The sequence below is a fragment of the Xylocopa sonorina genome, chromosome 12, assembly GCF_050948175.1.
Source record: "Xylocopa sonorina isolate GNS202 chromosome 12, iyXylSono1_principal, whole genome shotgun sequence".
NCBI lineage: Eukaryota > Metazoa > Arthropoda > Insecta > Hymenoptera > Apidae > Xylocopa > Xylocopa sonorina.
In genome coordinates, this window is record NC_135204.1 from 4,223,661 (window position 1) to 4,248,778 (window position 25,118).

The following is a 25,118-nucleotide window of genomic DNA, read 5'->3' on the forward strand; positions in this document are numbered from 1 at the left end:
GTTTTATTTTACAAAGATTTTATTGTGTGTTATTCAATAATATATTATTTATGTGTTATTGTACAATATTTTAGAGTTAAAATTGTGTCTTCTTCATTCAATCCATTACTATATATTACCATGTGACGTCATGTTACACACGTCACGTGACTTATTGTGTTTGTCCCTATATATCAAAATTAAACAATCAGTAAGTGACTGACTTTCCACGTGTTCGAGGTGATTGTTGTTTTGTGGTTATGTACTCTCGAAAATACTCTCGTATATAACCTCTATAACATTTGTAGTAAATAATATTAGTATAAACACTATGACGAAAAAAAAGAATAAGAGTATAGGTGAATGGAAACCTCTGAAATTAGAAGGTTCTGTATTTTCGAGTGATGTCGATGGTTTAATTGGTATTGAAGAATTAACTGATTATAAGTTAAAGAAAGAAAAGAATCAAATAAAAATTGTGATTTGTGATGAAACGAGTAACAACAACGATGTTAAAGTCAGAAACAAGGTATACTTTTCATAACATATACTGATGTTTTTAATTAATGTTTATGTGGATAAATATGCAATGAACTGTATTACATTTGTATGACACAAAATTACATTACTCCTGGTTTTGTTTTTAATATTTAAATAATAATACATATGAAAAATTGTTTATCTTTGATATATACACATTATATTGTTATATATTATTGTTTCTCATTATATATTTGTTCAAAATGTAGAATTTAAAAGTAAAAGTCATTTTAATATTTGTAATATTATCGTGGTCAAATATTTTTATAACTATATGCCAAACATACTATGCAAGTGTCATCATTTTGAGCCTTTCTAATGAAAAATATTTAGAATAAAATTGATCAGTTACAAGATACCCTATAAAATCAATTTCTTTTTATAAAATATCAAGGATATCTTAATGGTTTAGGTATCGCCAAAGCGTAAAAATTCTAGCAAATGGCAAGAAAGCAACGTAAGTGATAATGAACCACTTTCGAAAAAAGCAAAGATAACAAAACCTAGAGGAAAGAACCTTAGAGGTACTACTACTAATACTGATGAAAATGAAGAAAATGATCTACCAAGTGAAAGTAATGATGATGAAATTAATATGTATGATACACATACCCAACAATGGAGTGCATTAGGTGTACCCATGGCTATAATAAAAGCATTGATAGATCAACAATTTTATCAACCAACTCCTATTCAAGCACTGACGTTACCACCAGCTATATTGGGTCATAGAGATATATTAGGCGCTGCTGAAACAGGCAGTGGTAAGACGTTGGCATTTGGAATTCCAATTATAAATGGTATTTTAGAATTAAAAAATAAGTACTTCAGCCAGTCGAATATGGAATCTGGTAAGGAGACAATTAAAACTGTGAACAAAGGCTGGATTTGTTCGGAAGAGAAAATGATAGAAAATGATAGTTCATCGGACTCTGATTATGAAGAAGATACTGAAAATATTAATGAAAATAATATTGGCTGCGTACGTGTAATTAATAATATAGACATAGATAAAGCACAGAATTATCTAAATAAACCGTTGTATGCATTAATATTGACACCGACTCGTGAATTGGCTATTCAAATTAAAAATCATCTGACCAAAGCATTGAAATATACTGATATCAAAGTAAGTGTTTATGAATAAATTATACAATATACTTAGATATAAAAAATACTTTGTATAAATTCATTGTACATGCGTATTTTTATATAGTTGAAAATTATGTATTGTACTCCAAAACACTGTCTTTTCTTCTAAATTATTATGGTATTTTCCTTATCATTATGATAATAAGCAAGAATAGAGTAAATGTAAAAAAAATACTGTGTAAATCAAAAAATATTTAAGTGTACTCATCAATGAATATTGATATTATTTAGATAGCTGTAGTATTAGGGGGTATGGCTGCAGTTAAGCAAGAGAGAATATTAAGTAAAGGTCCTGAAATTGTAATTGCTACGCCTGGCAGATTGTGGGAATTAATACAGCAAGGTAATCAGCATCTTAGTCAAGTGGATTCTATTAAGTGAGTACTACCAAGCAATTTCTTTATACTAATCATACTCAGTGGTTCTTTGTGAATTTACAAAATACACACATAAATGTTCTTAATCACAAACTTAAATTTAATCTGATAGAAAAAAAAGTATTAATATTTTTGGGAGAATGTAAAACAGTTTATATAAAATTAGATTAGATAAAAGGGAATCATAAGATCAAAAAAGTTAAGAACCACTGGTTTATACTATTATTATTGAAAAAAGAGTATTATTTCGTGCTTTTTAAATAGTGTAAGACAATTAAGACACATGTTTGTAATGGTAAAATAGGTATTTGGCTATTGATGAAACAGATAGAATGTTAGAAAAGGGACATTTCCAGGAATTACAACAATTATTGGAAAAAATAAACATGAATAAGAAAATGGTGGAAGAAAGGCAAACATTTGTATTCTCTGCGACATTAACCATGGTCCATGATATCCCAGAGTATTTACAAAAGAAGAAAAAGAAGCATGTTAAAAGCAAGATAAAAAGATTCACACCTGATCAAAAATTACAAAAAATTATAGAATTAGTAGGAATAAAGAATCCAAAAATTGTTGATGTTACAAAAGAATCAGGTTCGATATTTTAATATTGAGCAATTTGAATGGGGCAGTATGTACAATAATTTAAAGTATTATTACGATTTGCATTCAGGTACTGCCAGTAACTTAACAGAATGTAGAATAGCATGTACAATAGATCATAAAGATTATTATCTGTATTACTTTTTGAAAAGACATACTGGTAGAACATTGGTATTCTGTAACAGTATTGGTTGCGTAAAACGTTTAGCTACTCTTTTTGGGATACTTGATTGCAGACCATTACCATTACATGCAAGTATGCAACAAAGACAGCGATTAAAAAATCTTGAAAGGTAAGTACTTTTTAATGCGTACATCATATTGAAATAATAAGAATGGTTGTAGATTTCAGGCAGATGAAAATGGATTATTAATAGCTACTGACGTAGCTGCAAGAGGTTTAGATATTCCAAATGTTGAGCATGTGATTCATTATCAAGTTCCTAGAACTAGTGAGGTACGCGTCAATTTTCGTTACCTGAAATTAATATAAATATACCTTCATTCCTAACTAAATGATACAATATTTCTAAATCGAGAAGAGAAATAGCATATTTTCGAATTTTATGATATTCAGTATTTTGGACTCAACATCGTAACTCGAAAGTGAATCTATTTTCAATTCAGTTATTATGAACCGTTGTTAATGTTCGAAAAAAAATATAAACTTTTAGTTATTAGTTTTGCATTTCTGATTGTTGTTTAGAGTTATGTACATAGAAGTGGCAGGACAGCAAGAGCACAGAAAGAAGGCATAACAGTTCTAATGATGGAACCGTCTGAAAAGCAATACTATAGTAAATTGTGTAAAACACTTGGACGCAGTGAGTAACAAATTGAACGATGACGGGCAAATTATTGAATCGTTAAAGTAATTAATATTGGCATTTACGTAACATTTCTAATTTTAGCGGAAGACTTACCCACATTTCCTGTAGTAGATAGACTGTTAATTGCGGTCAAAGAAAGAGTTGATATTGCCCGTGAAATTGATAAATTCGAATTGAGATGTCGTAGAGATAATTCACAAAAGGGTTGGCTACGTAAAGCAGTCAAAGATTTGGATTTGGTTTTAGACGAGGACGAAGAGTAATATTTAATATAATTTAAATTATCGATACAGATTATTGGTATTTACTCGCTTAATGATAAAATAAATTTATTTATCAGAGAATTAGCATCGGAAGTAAAAGAAACAGCGGATCTGAAGCATCAGTTAAAAATAAAGAAACATCAGTTGGAATCGCTTATGTCAAAACCGTTATTCCCAAAAGGATTCTCTGGTAAATATCCTGACATCAATATCGAATTTAAGTTGAACGAGGGTAATCAGAAAGCCGTGGATATAATGAAAAAAGTTATAGAAGAAATACCAAACAAAAAGAAGGAAAGAAATAAAAGGTCTAGAACCAAGAAGGGATTATTTAAAAGTAAGGTTTCGAAAAAGGTAAATAGAAAAAAAGTGTAATTTTATATTTTCGTATTATAGGAAGAAATAAAATGCGAGAAATTTTTCTCAAATTCTTTTCATACATCGGTTTTATTTTTTTCATTTTGTTTTCCTCGTAGTAAAATAAAATTTGAAAAAATCGCTCTTTTTCTATATATATATTACACGAATTCCTTTCCTTATACTTTCTTCTGAATTATGTTGAGCTCTTCATTCTTAAAACTCTATTCATTTCCGTTATCATTGTTAGTATACATATACGTGTGGCAAAATGAGATGATATGTACATGCAATTACTTTTAGACTATTACACGGTTAATCCGTGATACTTTTCGTATAATATCATACAAATTCAGTGTCTAATTGTACGTTGAACAAAAATAATCAATGGATCCTCGATTATCAAACACAGCCGGTTGACTTATAATAATAATTAAAAATTCATCGTGTTCTCAGAATATCGTGTTGTAAATAACTTCGTCTTCCGTACTGATAATCGAATCGATTTGCTCGTTCGTTACCATCGAGTTCGCGTATCTACTATCGTTGCTAATATTGGTTGGTAACGCCATCGCCGGCGAATCGCGGCCTTTCACGATGATTTTGATCCTGGCCATCACGTGACTCCCGGGACACTTTTGGGCCTGAGCGGCCGCGTTCTCGCAAATCTCCGCGTAAATGTCGTCAGCTTTGGTCCTGGTTAACTTGGGAAGGGATGGCACTGGCGTAAGACTATCCCGGACTCGGGAATAGTTGGGCTGTAACTCGACGTTGGTCGGCATTTCTAAAATACTGGTAGAGGCCGATCTTTGTACAGGTTGCTTGGAAGAGTTCGAATGACACGGATGAGAGGTAGTTTCTGGCTCCAAGCTGGAGTATCGCTCCTGGCACCTCATCGCGATCTCCGGTTTCACCGCGAACGTGAACGAAGCCGATTTCTTCGCGGGATTCCTGCTACGGCTGCCTTGTGCGAATTTCGAAATCTTTTCTAAGAATCCGTTTCTGCAATTCTGCCTCGTTTGACTCCTCTCTCTGACGGTGCTCTTCTTCAATTGTTCCAGCCCGTCTTTCAAGCTCTGCAGAATTGGCTTCGTTTCCGGCTTCGGTTTGATCTTCTTCAGATGCATCTCTTTGAGATTCTCGCCAACTGGATGATGCAGTTTCAGAGGCGCCACTCTTGGTTCCGTTGCACGGTCTCCAACAGCTCGGCTGAAGTGGAAGAACAGGTTAAACTACATAGAACATATTTTTGCGAATGTTTTGCATCCTTTGAATATCGCAACAATATGGGACACGGTACGGTATATTATCTTCTATCAGGGGTCGCGTTGTAACGTACGTTTACTCCAACAGTGAGCGCATACATGTGCACGATCTACGAATGATTCATATCTAATATCGGTGTGATTGCTATTTATGAGTACAGTACGAAAATATAATTTAAAATCGGAGCAATCGTTATCAACAATCTGTTAATCAGATCTGTTACTTGTGATACATGATTTTATTTAGACTAAAATTGTTAGTTTGAAAACTGTTATTGAACATTTTCGGAGGAAATTAATTTACCTGCAAGCAGATAATAATCGTTGCATTTTCGGCGATGCCAAAAGTCTAGCTTCTGAAGGATAGCCTAATCGCGCTCTTCTCACTCGCGGTGCACCGTTTCCGGTTACAACCAGCTCAAGCATTTCGGGATTATGAACTGGTCTTTCCGGTACGATGCAGCCTAAGACAATTGGACCTCGAGTTGAGCTTTCCAGTTGCATTAAACCACCATATTCCCTTGGTAATGGTACAGGCAGTGGACCAGCTATCAATCGAACCTGAAAGTAACAGCGTCTTCGAGTAACCCAATAAGTTGCAATATGGTACAGTGAATTTGATATTTTTTTAATATTAGTTCTATTTTTGAAAAAAATTTTTTAAGAAGATCTGTCAGTGGTTCAATGCAGTAAAATAATATAAAATTCGTAAATGCAGAAATTTGTATTATTTTAAATAATACTATTTTCAGTTGTACAATACAGAAATATTAATATAAAAATGTTAAATAACGTAGATACCTTTTAGCGACTGCATTCATTTGTAACGAAAGTAAAAGAAGAAGTACACTTACCCTGAGAGGCAACGGTCTTTTTACAAGGTGATGCACTTTGTATAGTACTGCGTCGCTGCCGGTGTCGATACTTCCGTTTTGGCAAACAGCGTAGAATTCGCCTCTTGCCGACAGAGGTGCGAACACCTCGCGGCCGTGTGGATCCAAACACTGCGCGTATTGATCCTTTTCGGAAGAACTACCGGAAATCCCAAAGGAGACAGCACTGCACTTCCTCGTGTCTTGAAAAACAGCTATTAAGCGTAGAATTTCCCCGGCTCTGATTGTGGTCTTTGTATAGTGAGCTCGCAAATTGCCGTTCTCTGGAAATAAGTAAATATTTCTTTAGTTACAAGAAGGAAACTAATACAGACCACTTTTAATATTTGCAGAATATTATATGCAATAATAATCAGGCTGAAGATATAACAAAATCAAAGTATAAAGATGTGAAAAGTGTATGACGTAAAAGTTTGTTCCTTTATTAAATTATTAAATTTAACATTATTAAATTATTTTATATTTAATCAAACGAGTTATTTAAAATATACAAGTTTCCAGTCAATTATTTTCGGTATGTTCAAAGGTATCCGACCAAGTGAAGGATAAAAGAAGAGTTAGGTTCGATGTACTTGTACATACAGGTAGACATATATTTTTAGCCGACGACCAAACAGTTCCAATTGCGGCTAAACCATTTATGGCTGCAGGTGGAATTCTTGACGTTTGCGGTTGCGATTTGCGGTCGTGAAGAATTTCCATCGCGTTTTATTTTAATTTAGACCCGACAAAGTCAAATATGACTTTGCATTTAGAAACGAAGGGCACGAATGTCTTCTGACCCTATTGCGACAACGATTTCTTGTTCAAAGATTAGTATCAATGCAAAAGAGAGACAGAGAAAGAAGAAATAAAGTAAAGTTCTTTACTTCATTCATTATAAGATTATTTACTGATAATAATTGTTTTGTTAAATAATTAATTGTATACATTTTCTATTAAAAAATTCATGAGAAATTTATAAAGTCGAAAAAGAGAGGATAAATCGTATTGCAATTGCAAGAAAAGGAAGAGTTTTTATTTAATTTTCTCGAAGATGAAACCTCGACAAATCGATTTCCAAAATCTCTCTAATACATGAATTTGAAAAAAATCCTTAGTACTGTTTTCGTGCTTGAAAAACATACAAATGTACATGTATACACATAGTTCTTGTTCGTATGATAAGATTAGATTATAGTGTTTGAAATTAACATCAACAGGTTCAAATACAAAACAGAAGTACTATGCCTCTTATATCACTATGTAGCCATACGTATTTCCGCCACCACATACTCCATTTACCGCGTTTAACTTCAGCTACCGCACGGAACATATAATTTGCGCATTCCTTACATTTCTCTTCTTAACAAGTCAGGGTATCAACGCTTACATTTATATGCATTTGGGTCAAGAACGTTGTTACTTGACATTACGAATGATATTACGATGATATTCACGTGTGCCATTATTTCTCTCCCGTTTGCTCTTTTTCCTGCCTCTTACTTTCTTTGCCTCCTCTTCCACACTTTTTATGACTTTCTGTGTTAAACTCGCGTCTAACTTCTTTTCTAGTTCACTGCAAGTCCTCGTTACTTTTTCTTTCTCTGTTTTCCACGCGTTTTACAGTTTCTATTTCTTCAGCCCCTATTTTCAATGCTTAATCTTTTTATTTCAATACTTTTATATTTTCTTATTTTATTTTCTTCTAATATCTTTATCATTCTTCTAATACTTGTTAAACGTTTTTCTTATATTTGTACAGCTTTTTTTGCTTTTTATTAGTCTTCTGTTCTTTGTTTTCTTCTTGTTCCTATTTTTTTTTTTTTTAATAGGATTCTAAGAGAATCATTAAGTGTACTGTGCACAATTTTGTATATTTTATGAATTAAATGGTTTATTATCTTAATCTAGTTCCAAATCTATCATAATAAAGGAAACTGCATTAATTTTAAACTAATAAGAAAATTAGAAAACGTGTTGTAGTTAAAATTTGGATATTGTATGCAAATGAAAAGTGATCAGATATCATTCTGTTCCTGGTTTTCACGATATTTCCACTTACCCATTTTCGAGTGGGTCAAAATGTATGCTCTTAAAGGTGCAGCCAAAAGAAACGCTGGTACCCCTGCTCGCACCAGAGAATCCACTCTTCTATAGACCCTTGCACTACCCGTTGTATTATTCCCAGATATCACAGAAAACCATCCTGAAAACAGAAGAAATACGAATTAATTTTCGTGTACATTGATAATCATGTACAGATTTTATATAATCATCTGGAAAGTAGTTGCAAAATTATGATTGCGTTGATACCGTTGATTAATGGACTTTCGAATCACAATTATTCGCTTCAGAGAAAAATGTAAAAATTACAAAATGAACGTGACGTGGCTTCTATTCTTGCGACGATAACATTTCAGGGGACAGGTTTGTTCGAGGAACATTAGGCGTGCAGGAATAGTGCTTTCTACGATTGAATGCAAATTTCGCTACTCAGTTGCTTCGAGAATAATGATATTCAGACAAAGAAATGGGCATTGATGATTGTTCGTAATGTGCCAATGTAATTTATTAATAAGGGAACTGACATTTACGTTTCATTATTGTTCAATATTTCTTCTAGACAGTTGTAAATTAATTCTTCTGTTATTTTCAGTGGAGGACATTGTCGATCGATTTTTCGAAAATCGAATCTTTCGTATCGATAAATCGATCTTCCTTTAATGAATTCAAATTATAAAGTAAGCAAATTAAATTTAGATTTACATATTGGAACGACTGTTATATTTATACTTCTTCTCGAAGAAATTGAAAATTAATTTTTTACGAACTAATTTTCTAAAATTCAATTTAGAACGATTATCAAAAGAATGTATTTCTTTTCGAAAAACTTAGAATCCGTAGCGTTCAGTCTTTTAAATCAACTAATCGCTGAACATTTCCGCTACTTTGATATTTATTTATTCGAATTTTATCTTAACACTCGAACCGTTTAGAATGTGGCTACTTTATCGTCGAAATGAAAAATGTTCCGAGGTTGAGCGTCAGGATTTTTCATCCTGTGAAAAGTTTGATAAATGTATCGAGCGTCAGGCCTTGGTATGAATAATGGATGATGCACCGGGTAGCTGAATAATGTCAGTAATAAAATAGTAGACTAAATTGGATTCTCCAACGTGAAGAAATAATCTGCTCTCGCAACGCATGTTTTACATCAAATTATCAAGTCAAAGTAGCTGTAAATTGCGAACAGAACGTATCGTCGAATGCGCGGCGGTAAGAACAGGGAATGTTCATGAAAATGGCAAAAGAGAATTAGAAGCTGGGCGAAATTATATTTCTTGCGCGTAATGATTTTCCCCGCTCCTTTCCTTCCTCCATTTATATAGTATTACAATTTCGCGTACACAGGCTGTTGGTGATTAGAAATAATGATTCCAGGAATCGAAATAAAACGAAAATCAAGCGTTAAAGAAGATTGCGTTTCACGCTTCGTTTTTGAGAAAAACGACTGTGAAAATCTGTGAAGCACTTGTTCTTTGACTCTAAGAAACCGTAACGGGTGTGTCGATAACACCAGTGTGTAACTACAGAAAATTCCAATCATGCATTGCACGTGTAAGTGATCTATCAATTTTCGAAATGGTCTTTTCGAAAACGGCGGCTCAATCAAATTACATTATTCTTTATTTTTGTCTTGTTCCAGTTTGTACAGTCGCTCCTCTCAAAATCGATATAAAACAGTGTACAATTCAGACGTACTTAATATTCACAGACTTAAAAGTGCATCGATCAACATATTTCATTGGCTCTTATGATATAGTAGGTATTTACTCATACCGACAGACGCTAAGAATTATGTAAAAATCGAGCTTTCACGTCGGTCGTGGCATATGCTGATATACTCGTGCGGCTGATCCGGGACATAAATCAGCCGGCGCATTTTCAAATATCGTCCCGAAGGAACAAATTTACGTTCAGGTTCGGGCGCGCGTAAAAACGGTCGGCCGTATTAACAGTCGTTCGGTACGAGTACTCAATTACTCTGCCTCTTACAAAGTCGTGCGTGGACAGTATAAGTTACGGGACACTAAACAAAATACCCTCCAGCTTACCGTTTCGTGACGTTAACGAGCTTTGTTTCGCGGTGTACTACGTGCAAGTAATTCGCGCGTTACCTCGGCTGGACCAAAGGACGCCTCGCCATGAACTGGCGTTGAACTATATTACAGCCCCTCAAAAACGTGAGGGATCGCATGTGCTGCTCGTGGTTCATGGTGTACAGCAGTAGTTTTCAAACTTTGTTCATTTAACTCTGTCATCCCTGTGCGATGGGGATCAGAATACACCCACAGTATCCCCTGCTTGTCGTAAGAGGCGACTAATAGGGGGAAGAAAAGGTTAACGAAGTTGTAAATGAAAACTCTGGCAATCTACTAATTTTGAATGTTCGAAATGTCTCTGTTACATCAACTGAGGAGAAAAATGAAATGTTTTTTTTATTTTTTAATGATAGAGCTCTGTATGATTGCAAATTATGAGAAAACAAAATATTAGGGGGATATTAAATTTAAATATTACACATTCTAGGATTTTACACAACATTATTGGTTACCCCTTTGCACTCTGAGAGGACATTGCAAGTCATTAGGACATTAGACAATAGTCAGGGCATTAGAATTGATTAATCATAACGAAGTTTAAACGTATTCCACCGTAACTTCTCGAGAAATGCATGAAGAGCCCCCAATGCAAACGATTAAAATACTTTTTTTCATTTTCCTTCATAGTACTAATCAGTACCAATTATTAAAATTCACAAATTTCTTCATCTCTCACTACTCTCTAACCGTTAACCATAATAACGATATCGTACATCCTTTCAATTACAATGCGTTTATTCGTTTCCGTTGATTGCTTTAATTAGCCGCGTTCACCGAAGCTGCGCTTTGCAATTCACGAATTCCATCGTCTCCCCTTCTCCGCGATAAAACTATAGCATAGAGATAGTCGAGGCGGGTAAAGTTAGCGCAGCGCTCTATGCAGAAGTGGCTCGCGCGCGGGCGAGATGGCCCTTTTACACTGCGCACACATATGCAGCGACCAATGGGACGACGGGTAACGAGAGACGCGAGAAGAAATATAACGAGACGCTTCTAAATTATAGATAACCGTGACGGCGATGCCGTGTGTGTGGCCTCGTATCGCCGCTGCTAACCGATATCCGTATAAAATTATCTCGCGTTGTTATTGCAGACGCGACGAGTTACGCCCGCGATTCGAGCAATTACAATATAGTTAAAGCAGCCCTGAAATGTAGCCAGGCGAGGCGGTCTTTTGATTTCTGCCGGCGTCCTCCATTAAGGGGAGAAGGCATCGACGCGCGCACCTCTCTCGCGGCAATTAACGAATGCCATGCAATTTCCAATGGAACATGCCGGAAACAGTTTGGTTTTCTTCTGGCTATAATTGGTCGCGTTCTTCGGCCAGCGCTTACGAGACCCGCCGATTCCGGAATGTGACAGGTTATTGCGTTTGCCTTTGATTTACTCGCGGAGACAATAGCTTCTTTCTGATTCTTACCCTCTGCCTGCGCCTGCTTTTTCGCCTCGGTTCTTTAACGAAGTTAGAATCAGAGGTGTTTTTGTCACGCGAGATGCATGGGAACGTGGTAATTGGCTGCTCGATAGTCGTTCGCATGGAAGCAGTAAACGGATTGGGTATTCATAATTGGATTTTTGTGCAGATAAAAATGTTCGTCGGTTTTCCTTAATTGAATGGAAGATCGTGGCGTTGAATATTCTAAAAATAGATGTTGCGTGGATGTTTAGTAATTAGGTGTTGGCTTTAGTAAATAGTGGAGCAAAATTAATTAAGCTGCTTGCAAAGAAGTAAATAATTAGCGTTGCACTGTTGACTTTAAATTACGATAGATGCAATCGTTGATAATTTCTAAACGAAGAGAGAATTAATTATTAGCAAGAACGTTCAATATTTTTACGTTAAATAATTGAAACGTACGTTTTTCTGATTTCTTTACATTAAAAAAAATTCTTTGCATCTTGGATCTCTGTTTTCTTCGAAATCGTGTGCCTCAGAGTTAACTTAGCATCCTCACTAATAATTAAAACCAACTTCCATAATTAATTAAATGAAGAAAAATACAATTAATCAAGTTTTAGGAAGAAAATTAAAATCTTGTTAGAAAAATTGTTATTTTTCGCGAAACCATCCTTAACCAGTAGAAAGGCGTAACAACGGGAGACGCGGAAGAAACCATAAAGTAATAAACATTTGCCCCAATCCAGGCGTAGGCATCGTCGAAGTAACCACGGTTCACGAGAGTTTCTTCCTCCCGTTTCTTCTTCGTTACGATCAAAATTGTTCTCCGTGGCTCGATCGCTGCCGTTCCCGGCTGATAGCCATTTCGCCTGATCCCCGGCACTGTCCGTTTTGTTTCTCGTTTCAATTTGTCCCCTTCGCCGATCTAGGAATCGACCGCAACGATCCGACGAAGAAACGAAATATCAGCTCCCCTTCCTGGTTTACTCGCGCAGTTCGCGCGGCATTATCCGTGTTTTGCTTCGTTTTCTCCGTGCCCGTACAAGATCGAGGTTGCCGTTATGTCATTCGTAACGGGCTTCCATGCTACGTCTTCGAAAGCCACCGCGTCCGCGACCGTTGGCAACGTCTCGAACGGTGGGCGTGCAGAGGCTTCGCCCGCCGATTTATTGGCGGATGCTAATTTTATATTCGCCGCGTTTCTCGGCCCCCATTTTGTTTTGCGAATCGTAAGTGACGCGTGTAATACGTCGCTTTATTATCCCTGTTAATTTATGAACATCCACGGGGAACAATGCATTCCACTGTGCCAGTAGTTCTCAAACTGTTTCCGTCGAGGCACCCCTTGTTGGGCTTTGATAAGTTTCCAGGCATAATTGTCCTTAAAATAGTTTGAATACTTAGAAAGAGAAGAAAGGGAGAGCGAATTTAATGCTCAGTTGTTTTTAATGCGGCGAATTAAATTGTTTGCATGAATATTATTGTTGTGACACACCTGGCGTAGACTGATGGTACCCAGTTTAAGAACTTATGCAGTATGGTGCATAGGGGAGTTATGAAAGCTCTGGTTATTAGTTAAATTGCATATTCTGTGTTAAGTTATTGTGCAAAGGTGCTAATTTTATAAAGAATTGCTAAAGAACATTAGCTATTAAAGGAGTCCACATATTTCAATGTTAACACATCGATAGCACTGTCATTATTTTAGAAGAACTTTGTCAGTTTTACACTTTTTTCCTTTTCACATTTGATATCAATCGTAGTTTGGTTTGGTTACAAGCAAGTTGTGCGTAATTTTGTTTGTAACTGTTAGTTTATTCTTTGTATATATGATATGAGTTTTATTTCACACTAAGAAACTAAAAATATTTTCTTATCAATCAAATAGTAGTACACTCATGGCATGTAAGAAATTACTAATTGCATTTATCTATTACTTTCGTTCAAGGTGTTATTGTAAGTGAAATAAAAATGGATGGCAATAATATGACTCTACATTTTTCAATGTAAATTCAAGTCAGAATGATATTTCTAGAAAGAGTTTAAAATCCATAGAGTACGAATACTTTGTCAATCACTATGCCGTCTTCACGGTTTAGATTTCCTGTTTGGATACAAAATAATTCTTTGTTGGTTGCACTAAAACTATTTACACAATGAATATGTTTTACAAAGTGCATACTGCACTTGGTGTGCATATTTTTCACATATTTCATGCACATTAGACTTACGACGTTTAGAATCAGGTCGTAAGACAATTGGCAAATAAGTTATTAATAGCATTCTGGTTTCTTCGTTCTCTTTTTGAAGTTATTGACATGTGTACACGGACTATTACTGCCATTGATAACGTACAGCATATTTTCCGCATATCGACTGCATATGTTTTGCATATTTTAATATATTACGCTTTCGTAAACAACTGTCTGACTATCGTGCTACGTTACTCTTAGTATTACCATATGAATTTATTTAGTGCAGATAAGAGCTACCATTATCTAAAATTCGTGATAAATGTTGTTAGACCCATGCGAGACCTTGCAATAATTATCTTCAATACTTAAGTATCGTTCAAAAAAATTACTATGTGTAACAATAAAAATTATAGATTTTATTAGTAACAGGAATTACTTAAAAATGTTTACAATAGCGTAAAGACCACAATTATCAAGTAAAGGGTGTAGAGTTTAAGTTGCATAATATAATGAAGCAATAAATTTAATTTTTGCATTTTTCGTTTTACAATGAGAATTCCAACACCTTGAACGGAAAGTTCAGCGTGCAGCGCACGCAATATGATAGTGGCGCCAATATGGATGGCATTTTAACGTTAAACATGATCGATTATTTTTTAGGAGGTACAAAAATCTACATACAAAATTTTGTTACTAAAGACTCAGCCAGTATTAGATATACACGCGTGTTCACCATATAGAAACCTTTCGTTTCATTATCTCTTGCATGTTACGCTTGACTGACTTGCAGTTCTCGAAGCACCGTGTAAGCGCATTGTAAACATAAAATTAACTACCAATTCTCTACTTTTAGATGCGCGCATAGATTATACCATATAATACGGGTAATCCTTGGAGCCTTTCCTTAAGTTGTCATAAATTAGACCCCGCGTGAATCTAAAACACGCGACACGAACTGCCCACAGGGATAACCGCTGGAGTACATATTTATTAGCTGAAAGTCAACAAAACCAACACTTTTTTACCACCGCCACGGTACTCGAGCCGAGAGCAGTTTATCAGCGCCAGCATAGATAACACAAGAAATTCTTCGCTATTCAATTAGCTCTATCCCCGTATCAATTTGTAACGCGACAGCGCGTACGTGCGACAAATATTCAAACGAACATGTGCGTGCAATCTGTCCACGGCTAACTCGACGCCCACCTATACAGGACTAGTTCCAAACGTGCCCACAGAAAAGAAACTGGTTCCACGATCTGAAACGCACTCGACCCTTCCATCTCTCGCAATCGCAAAACGTTTCAATCGCGGTAACTCGCCTCACCCGAACGAACACCGCACTACATCGGTAAACACAATTCTACAGCTATTGTTCCACCAAAATTGGCGAGAATCCCTACCAAATCGACGACCAATGCAGCGTAACCTGAATCCCAAATCGAAACTGTTGTTACCATCGACCAACGCAGGCTAGACCTTTTACCACCTTTCTCGATCCGTAATGGCAACACCGAAGAAACCGTCCGAGCTGTTCCCTTATCCAGGATTATCACGAAACGTGGATCCCCGATTGGCGTCCCGCGGAGAGGGGGGAAAACGGCGAGTCCTAGAGGGCTGAAATAAATCGGGGATTCGCGTTCCGCGGTGTTCGCGGTTGGTGGTCTTCCGAAGAAGGACGAAGGGATGTAGCCATTTAGTAGGAAGGAAATACACGGCAGCGTGTTTCGGTCCGGCCGCAAAAAGCGTTCGAAAGTTCGACGACGATAGCAGGCGCGCGCCCCGCGGCGGTAATAGCGGCGAGCCGTAGCAACGGGGACACGGTAGCCGAGGCGGTCGGCTGATCGAAGGTCGGCTGGTTCTTTTGGTCGTCGCTAATTGATTTAAGAATGCCGGCGAATGCACGTACGGTGCGCCTCGAATCCGGCCTTTAAGGAACGCGTGCTCTCGCGCGCGCGCGCCGATCCGTCTGTCCTGGAATGCCACGGCACTCCGCGAGGACCCTAGGGGAGACCTAAATCTTCTCTTCGGATGCGAGGGCCTCCTCCTCTACCTTTTATTCCGCCGTGATTGTTGTCGCGTTCGTTCTTTTTCATATGCGAACACGAACAGCGCATTTGGACAACGAAGCTCTTTTTTGAATTTCAGATGCTGAGGGGAGAGACGACCAGGGGAGAGATTATTTAGCGAGCTGCAGAGATTTAAGGAGGGATCTAGGGTCTCCTCTTGGTTCTCACTGCGGCTTGATAATTTAGTACTGAAGCGCCACTGTGTTGTTAGAAAGTGAAATAGCTTTAACTCGAGAAGTATTAATCTTTATGCTTTGGAGCTTGCAGGAATCATCGACGCTTTGCATTGTTTTGTACAGTGCTCTGCGAGTGTCATATGATGTCCTTTAGATTTAAAATTGTCGCAGAAGTAAAAGTTGAACAATATTATTGAATAAAAATGGGAAATAATAAAATGTATTAAAATGACCATGGCTCAAAGTGTTAAAGTTTAGCAAAAATTGTTTACAAATAGTAGTAGAGGAGCTGCCCTTAGTAAATTTCGGATGAAACACTTCAGATACTAATTGGCAACAAAATTATAAAATCATTAGGAGTGCAAAGTCTTAAATGATCCACCAGAAAGGTATCTTGTTATTTCACGAATTCAAATACAGAAAATACAGGACGTGTGAGTGGAAAGAGTGAATTTAAATGTGCTTCGAAGAGAATCGAGCGCAATTTCTCGATCCGCAATGCACGCATGACGCTCGAGCGCGTGCACTACGGGAAGGAAACGTTGCAAGCGCGTACTCCACGAAATCAACAAAGAGTTACACAAGCGGTCTTCCGTCACTTTCCATTTCCACGCCCGCATCCGACATAGTTAACGCGACTTGCCCGTTTCCACCGCGCGCAGATCGCAATTTAATAGACGGTCGTATCCGTTTGAAAAGAGCATTGGAAAGCCGCGGCGAACGAGGGAAAAGAGGAGTCACACGGACCCCGGTAGCAGTTTCTTTCCTTCGCAGCGGCTTCCTCAACTTCTTAATTAGGCTACGCTATCACGCGGTTACGCGATTAATGATGTAATTACATAGCTCTCCGATTAATTATTCAAGGGGATAATGTTTCTCTCTGAGAAAGGACTGGCTGCGGTCCCGTCAAAGTCATTGTCAGCGGAGCACACGATAATCATTCGCTGTTTGTTCGCCGATTCCGTATTCATTAACCAGAGAGATCACTTCCGGAATTTTTATGGCAACGTGTACGCGGAGTATCCGTGTGCGAGCACCTGTTACACTGTACAATGTATAATTTAGTAAATAACGCGATTGTTTGAAGAAACGTAATATTGCGGTTGTCATCGGTTTAATTATGTTTGCTTCGTGTTTGGAGAAATTGAAAGTCTTGAGGAAATCATCTTTTTATAATTAATTAAAAAAAATATAGTAGACACAAATATTGTTTTAACATGCAATACTTTTCATTAATTGCTGATAGTTTTAACGAACATATTTTTTTTGGTTATGAAAAAAGTATGACACTTTTGTTAACTCAGATGAATTCTCATAACGCAGCACTTCTCACAACTTAATTATCACGTTATACAAGGGATATCCTGCAAATAATGTGCTTCCTTGGCGAAGTAATTTTGAATTTTGACAAAGTAGCAAAGACGACTTTATTTGTCAAATTCCTTCGTTTACATCTGACAACGAAACGTTCTTCTATAAATCCAATGTTCCACAACTTTTAATCTCCTCTCCTTATAAAGTTATATTTAAAAAGATGCATGTCAAGGTGTTCGTAACACAGAAAACCAATATCGAGTATCCTGATCCCGCATGAGATCGACATTCTTCCCGTTCGTAATTGAAAAACATGACACGAAAGGTGGCCAAATGAGTCAGCCAGCATTTTTCTGGCGCGACGGTTCCAGTAATCGAAAGTGACACGTCAGTGGTTCGCACCTGGTACACGACGATGCGTTACAAAACGAAATGGATTGCGGAACCATTTCGCGTCCAGATTTAACCTTCTGGACAGAGACATCGGATGAAGAGGCACGTGTCGCGCAAGGGAGAGCTCTTCACCCTCGTCTACGAATTGTAAATGGTCTCGAGGATCGTAGAAGCTCGTAGGAAAGGTGGTGGCTCTGTTTAAGGTTGTTACCCATCGTGGAACCAGATGTTCGCGCGATCCAGGTGCGACTGCGAGGCTCGCATCGCATTGTAACGCTTTTCAGGGATCAATTCCGGCTGGGATTTCTTTTCAGCTCGTGAAAGAACCCCTCCCTTTTCAATGAGATCAGCGCGATGCCCAGCTGAACTCCGGATACTATTTTTCCTCCAAGACCATGGGGTCTTTTAAACGTCGAAGCGTGCACCCGTGCTGGAATGCTTTCACGCTGACTTTGTCTTGGTACTTACGATTAAGGTCGCTGCCTTTTCGCGGTATCCGACCTCCGTATACGCGATCGTCGTAAAAGGGTTCGAGGAAATTGCTCGAACCTTGTTGATCAAAGAGATATTAGCAGCTGCTGCTTTTAAACAATTTTTAGCGTTAATGGTACATTCAATTACTTTCTTCAGATCTTCTATAAGTGACATTTGAACGTATCGAGTGTTTACTAAAACGATTTTACATGTTTTTAAAGATTTAATCACGCGTTTGTAATTCTCTTTCAAATTCAGTCACTCGAACGATAAAATAATTTTATCAAATTCAGAAATCATCGAAATGCACATATTCTCATATGTATTGTTACTTAAAATATGAGCCAGTCTCTCGAGACGAGTAACAGTTTTTTGAGTAGCTGCAATTGTTTCACAACTTTCGTCAGCGAGTGTGTTTCTAAACAAACAGTCAAATGGATGTCGTGTCCCGCCAATTAAATGATTACAAGCGAGATATATGTATCCCGCGATTAGAACTCGTATCATCATCGTTAATCATCGATGTGCCGCAAGATCTATGCCTTTAGATACGCAGCAACGTAAGATTCATATTTCATGATACGCAAGACGCACCGCTAAATCGATGCATCTTGCCGCGTGTGTCTTCTCAATTTCATAACCACCACCACAGCCGGATCTACGATCCTCCATATTGGCCGCTGTTTCCTCTTAACTCTTCGCTTGCTTCTCGTCAAAGGGCCATCGCGTTTCAGTGGAAGCGTCGGTTGTAATTTCAGATAGTTTCCTCGAATTCATTTCCACGTACCTCTCGTTGATGGATTTTCACAGAAGCTTACGCCCTGTTTGCGCTAATGGCAATGATCGTTACACGCTCTTAACGTCGCGCCATAACGTTACTGCTGTTTTTCTCGTTAAGTATTACCTATTAAGTAGTACAATTCTTCAAAAAGTAGGCAATAATAGTGTTAATAGTTCGTAGTACGATTTCTTGTAAAGTTTCATCGTCATTCGTAAAAACAGATTATCCTACGTTTATTAATTTGCTATTACTAGTTTTCTCAGTTTTTCTTTTCATTAACTTCACTATAACAAAATAATTTTCTCTTCTAAAACTTTTTATCAATTACTCTCACTATTCACTAGAACGTAAATTGTAATAATAATAATGAAACAGTAACGATAATACTGAAATGGAAATTATATGATAAATAACAGTACAAAGTTTGAAATTGCCAATGATGCTCTTGGCAGCACTATCAACATTAACATTACCGCGATAATTTCCTTGTCGCGTCCTTAACGAAATTCTCGCTGAAACTATAATTTAGCAACTCAGCAAGGAAGACGCATCGCGCGTTAATCACGCCAGAAATTGCTCAAAGTAGTTCACGCCCGAGATCGTAATTACACGGGGAACGCGTGGCGCGTCTAAACGTCTCTAACGGCGCGGCGAACGATTTACCAACTTCCTCGTCGCGTACACCTTTTTAATTATGCGTGATCTCGATAACGATTCCGCACGCAGTTCGCGAGAAACGATCGTAAAACGTCGACCGTGATGATCGTTCCGATCGAGCGATAAAACGTTCTTCCAAGGTGCACAATACTTTATATTTCGTAACGTCACGGTTGGCAAGTAGCGATCGCGGGAGATACACTCTCGCCTAGGCGAACGCGGTATTAGAAACCGTTGAAAATCGGGGAATCGTTCCAGGAGTAGTTTTATGCCACGTGGATCAGGGGGTCGACAACCTTTTTCAACAGTCGAGCATATCTCTGAAATATAAAAATCGATGGGCACCGTCCAACTCCCAATTAACCATTTTTGCATAGACTGTGCAATTACTAAAGTTGTGGCGACCTTTCGACACTCGCCACTAGAGGGACGACATCCACAGTTCCTGAAGGCACACGATTTCCCATCTATTTCAATATATCCACTTCTTAACCTGTTCTTAAAATCTCTGCGTCCAAAGCAGGGCCTGCTAGGTAGCCTTACTGATGAGACCATTAGTAGGCCTAGGACGAAACGTTCTTGCGTCTCTTTTCCTTCTGTCCTTTCCTCTTTCACAGCAAACAGAAGCATCGTGCTCCAAAGTATTTTTTAGAATTCAGGTATTTAAATATGGGCACAGTGGCGACTCATAGCTAAAATCGAAGGATATTTTCTTTTTTTTTTTATTTAAACCAAATGACAGACACCTCTCGCGAACACCACGTTGCCAACCCCTGACGTAGATTATAAACGCGTAGACAGTTTCAGCAGGAAGTAACGTTACTGCCGGTTGACTCTGTGGTTGTTCTCCAATAATGGTGGACGAGGAGTACACGGAACGATGGGTCAGTCCCAAGAATCTCCATCGGTTCGAAGGTTGGGATAGAGGTTACGATAGAATCTATCGTCCGAAGGAAATTAGACAGCTCACCGCAGACGGACAAATTGAAACCGGATGGTTCCTTGGTTCTTTATGGCCGTCTATTTCTGCAGGTTCACGTGTATTCTCAGAAGGTTGTATCCGCGGTATAATGACTGTTATTTAAAAACCAAAGGGGGTGGTAGTTGTTGTCGAGGGTACAATCGATGGAGTACCTTTGCTCTGTAAGGAACTTCGTTTGGATTGCTCACGAGGGAATAACTGTGTGTTAGTTGTCTGGCCAGTTAGCCTGACTAATATTCCTTCGAGTGGTTTCTGTAATTCGTGCAATCATGGGTCGAGGTACAATTTTTGTAGCCCTTGTATTTCAAGCAGTAATCCTTGGGATTGTGAAATGTGTTACTCTTAAAAGTTTTTAAATTTAGAAGCTAACTTTTTTAAATACTTAATTTAGATGCAAGTAAGCACCCTAGTAGCGTAATTTGCATTATAAGTCATCACCAAGGTCTATTAATTATAGAAGTAGAGGTCAAAGTCCCAATGGGTCTCAAAGTGTTTAAATTAATACAGTACCATAAGAAAAGTAAATAAAGGGTTAAATAACCTATTTTTGTGTAGAAAATAAACTGTATAATAATTGATAAATCAAATAATGCGAAATTTTTATTGAAGTAGATTTTGTAATGAGTCAATTGTATGCAAGTTAGTTACTTTGTATTGTTTGTTAACTAAATATCAATTAAAAACAGATCTATGGTATAATAGCTGTTGGTCTGATATTTTAATTTACAATTATGCTATGAGAGTTAATTCATAGCGATGTATCTATGTAATTAATCTGTGATTTACTGTTGGATGTTCAGCACTGATATGAAAATTATTAATTGTCCTTTCTTCTTCTTTGTTACGATGAGAGAACACGCAGGTTGCGATTGAATCGTAAGTAAAAATACAACGTTTAGTGTTTTGTGTACTATTGCTATATACAAATTTTACATCTCTTATCACTCTTCTGGTTCCACATACATAAAGAGCTTTTGCAAAATAGACATTTGAAGAAATTATTCTAAAAAATACCTTTTATAATATAAAATTTTTCACAAACCAATAAAAGAAAAAAATTCTTCTGCAAAGAAATGACAAAAGTCATCATGTTTATTCTACGAAATCAATAGAAATTAAATTAGTGTTATCTCTGTTTCTTAAATATTTAAATATCACTGATTTCTATTTTTGAACAACTCTTTCCTCGTATATAATAAGCTATTTGTATTCTCCTTCTCATTTCATCCACCGTCATATTATGTAAGTATAGTGTGCTCGACAGCAATTGTAAAAAAGTCAATGCATTCATTCCGCGTAGCCGTATGTACATACACGTTTCGTTTTCATTCACAAGTTTATTTCTTCGTTTCGCGTTCATCTAATTCCCCATTCTAAGGTCAGTAACACAGAGTTTACCTCTAATCAGCTAACTTGTACTCGCTGGCCATTGTCGCAGTTAGAATCAACATGATTTGCGGCCAAGCGAATGAAGCAGTAGAGCGTGGTCCTTACAGGCTGGTAATACTTGCGGTAGACAGGTTAAATAACAGGTTAAATTAACGTGATTTGTAGTCACGAGACTATCCATTACGAATCAAAGCATAGTTCGAGTGAACATTTTTCAATCGAAATTAAATCAAATCTTATTACATAAATAGGCATATAGAAACGTTTCAATGGAGGACCACCTGGTTAAACCTTCGCTTATGCATAAAATCGAACGCGATTCAATTAAAAGTCTTTGTTTTCATATTGCAATTTATATTGGAATACATTTTTGTACGATAAAAAAGTTCGCAGATTACTTCCTTCGATATCCTAATCATACAAGTATTTCGTATCGAATAAGCATTGGCAAATTATATGATAGTAAATAAATAGACGCTATATGTTCAATTTCACTTTTTACTATTTAAGATCGACATAATTTCCGCAGTTGGAAGCCATCGAATTTAATAATAATTACATGTGAAAGAAAATCTAATTTTATATGTCTCCCTAATTAATACTTTGGAACACGTTTCAAGAATTGCCTCCATTTTTCTAAGGAAATTTCTTCCGGCCTCTCGACAAACGTCTCATCTGCGCTTTACATTTAAGGAAGACATTACTGGATCTTCGTAATAAGGTGCATCCTTCAGACATTCTATTTTTTAAGTTGATCCAGCATTTTACGTGGAATTAGAATCAATTAACTGATAATTAAGGATTACGGTTAAACGCAGTTATAGCTCACGACTATCGTTTATTCATTTTTATTACAAGTTGCTCCTAGTTATCTTTTTGCACATCTTCTTACGCATTAAGTATTTATCGTAGAAAATTACTGTTATTCACTGATTATTTTTTGGGTCTTTTTAAACCACGGAAAACTTAATCAGTATTCTAGCAAATGAAAATATGAGGTTCGTATGTGTGTGTATTTAGTTTTTTCTTATACAATTTCATTTAGATTCAAGAAGTTTAATCACATGAGAAAGTGCATATTGTTTACGTGAAACCACGTGCACGTGTTTGAGAAACTGTTAGCATGGAAACAAACGAGACCCAAAGCGAATTATTGTAATTACCATTTAATTTGCCAGAAATTTCCAGGCTGTGGGTCATTCGAAAGTCGCTTTGTTATAGTATATTGAACTACTTCCTGTATCGTTCACTTGCAACTGGAGAACTTTCATGAAATGCTTTATTAATTATCATATTAAATTAGCCTTTGTTGCGGTAACAGAAGTCTTAAAAAACAAAAGTATACAAACTAAATTGTTATTTGCGATTTTTCTAATCGCATAAAGATTAATTTATACATTATATATATCAATATTAATGATACATATTTTATAAGTTATGTTAAGAATATATAAATACATATTGCAAACATAAATTATTTATATGCATATAAATAACTGCCAAAGCTACATTAACGAAAAGATTAATATATAAATACTTTATTATTAAACAAATAATAATATATTTACATTTTTGCCTTTATCTATATAATTTCATACATCCATTTATACACATTATATATCCACAAATCATTAACATATTTATTAATATATAGTCATTGCTAACACAAGAAAAACTATACCACCTAGAAAACAATTATGGTCTCAGAGTCACGACGTCTATAAGCACAAACATCGTAACAAACTGAACAACACAGTAGGTACGAGATTAAACTAAGAGTGCCACAATCGATCAAATTCCCCTTAATACCAAAAGTAAAAGACCCACCACTAAAATCCATCCTCTCCCTCTCTACCCCTTCCTGGCCATGAAACGCGTCGAGGGACTCCTCTACCGGGACACGTTGCCCTTCCTACGATTCGCCCAGCCAGGTCATACCCGAGGAATGTAAATTTCACGACAGGAGCGCGCACGATGATTTTCGATTCCGTAAAAAAGTTAGCAACGCGGATAGGAGCCGGGGCATTCTTCGCGGAGCGCGACCGAGCGGCGTCGCGGGTGCAGGGAGGAGAGAAAAGGGCGAAGGAGGGGGGGAGTTGAGAGAAAAAAAAAATGCGAGGAGCCGAAGGTCTCCTGATGAGAGGGACGAGGCCGTCGACCCCGGCGCAGAGCTGGAGGTTTACACGCCTAATAAATTACTGTAAACTGGAGCCCGGAGTCGTAGCCGAGGGTTTGCACGAATAGTAGTTAAGTGAGCCGGTGATTTGTGCGATATCGTCCATCGTCGCTATCAGTCCCTGGAATCGGATGCACGGTTGAATCTTCCCTAGTAATTTTATCCCGGTTGAAGGTTCAAGTTCCCTCGACGTAGATTCCATTTCCCCCTAACTACCGATTCCGAACGAGAGGATCGCGCAACGGTCGCCCAGTGGAACCGATGGCGTCCCAACTGCTGTGCATCGCCGTTTTTCTCGTTCGATCACGAATTAAAACGCATCGTGGCCAGCTCTTGTTCTCTTCTGGGCCACTCCACAGCTTCGACGTGAAAATGGAAGCTGGTCGAGGGCTGTTGGAGTCCTTTCAATCGTGTGCGAGTGGATGAAACGGGTACCCGTGACGGTTTTTGTGATGTGTCGCAATTTTTTTCATCGAGTTTCCGTTCTTGATCAGTCTAATGGAGTATTAGAATCGGTTTCAGCTAGTTTTCATGAAGATAAGCTGCTCTGAAATTCCTTTAGTGCGGAGAACTAGATACGTTGGGACGTATCTGGTTATTTGGTTGCGATAATCGTGAGTACTACTATTGCGTTTCGAATGCGGAATGTGGGGCTTATCTAATTCTAATCTTCGAGCGATACTACCTTAGAAAAGGTATTAATTAG

General features: G+C 37.3%; 2 protein-coding genes across 2 annotated transcripts in view; one reads left to right on the top strand and one right to left on the bottom strand.

Moving 5' to 3' along the window:
• The first annotated feature begins 243 nt into the window (after window positions 1-243).
• Window positions 244-4,142, top strand: LOC143429768 (ATP-dependent RNA helicase DDX24). The gene is made up of 9 exons (XM_076905532.1): window positions 244-496; window positions 932-1,648; window positions 1,903-2,048; window positions 2,353-2,645; window positions 2,725-2,947; window positions 3,000-3,111; window positions 3,361-3,478; window positions 3,566-3,743; window positions 3,825-4,142. Exons 1-9 carry the CDS (start codon window positions 311-313, stop codon window positions 4,120-4,122), a joined length of 2,271 nt encoding a protein of 756 aa, XP_076761647.1. The 5' UTR covers window positions 244-310; the 3' UTR covers window positions 4,123-4,142.
• LOC143429767 (uncharacterized) overlaps window positions 4,142-25,118 on the bottom strand; it is a 206,034-nt gene continuing 185,057 nt past the window's right edge. The window contains exons 3-6 of the mRNA XM_076905531.1: window positions 8,307-8,450; window positions 6,224-6,525; window positions 5,674-5,930; window positions 4,142-5,313 (exon numbers count right to left, since the gene is read on the bottom strand). Coding sequence (XP_076761646.1) covers window positions 4,557-5,313; window positions 5,674-5,930; window positions 6,224-6,525; window positions 8,307-8,450 — 1,460 coding nt within the window. The 3' untranslated portion in view covers window positions 4,142-4,556. The remainder of the gene's footprint in view (window positions 5,314-5,673; window positions 5,931-6,223; window positions 6,526-8,306; window positions 8,451-25,118) is intronic.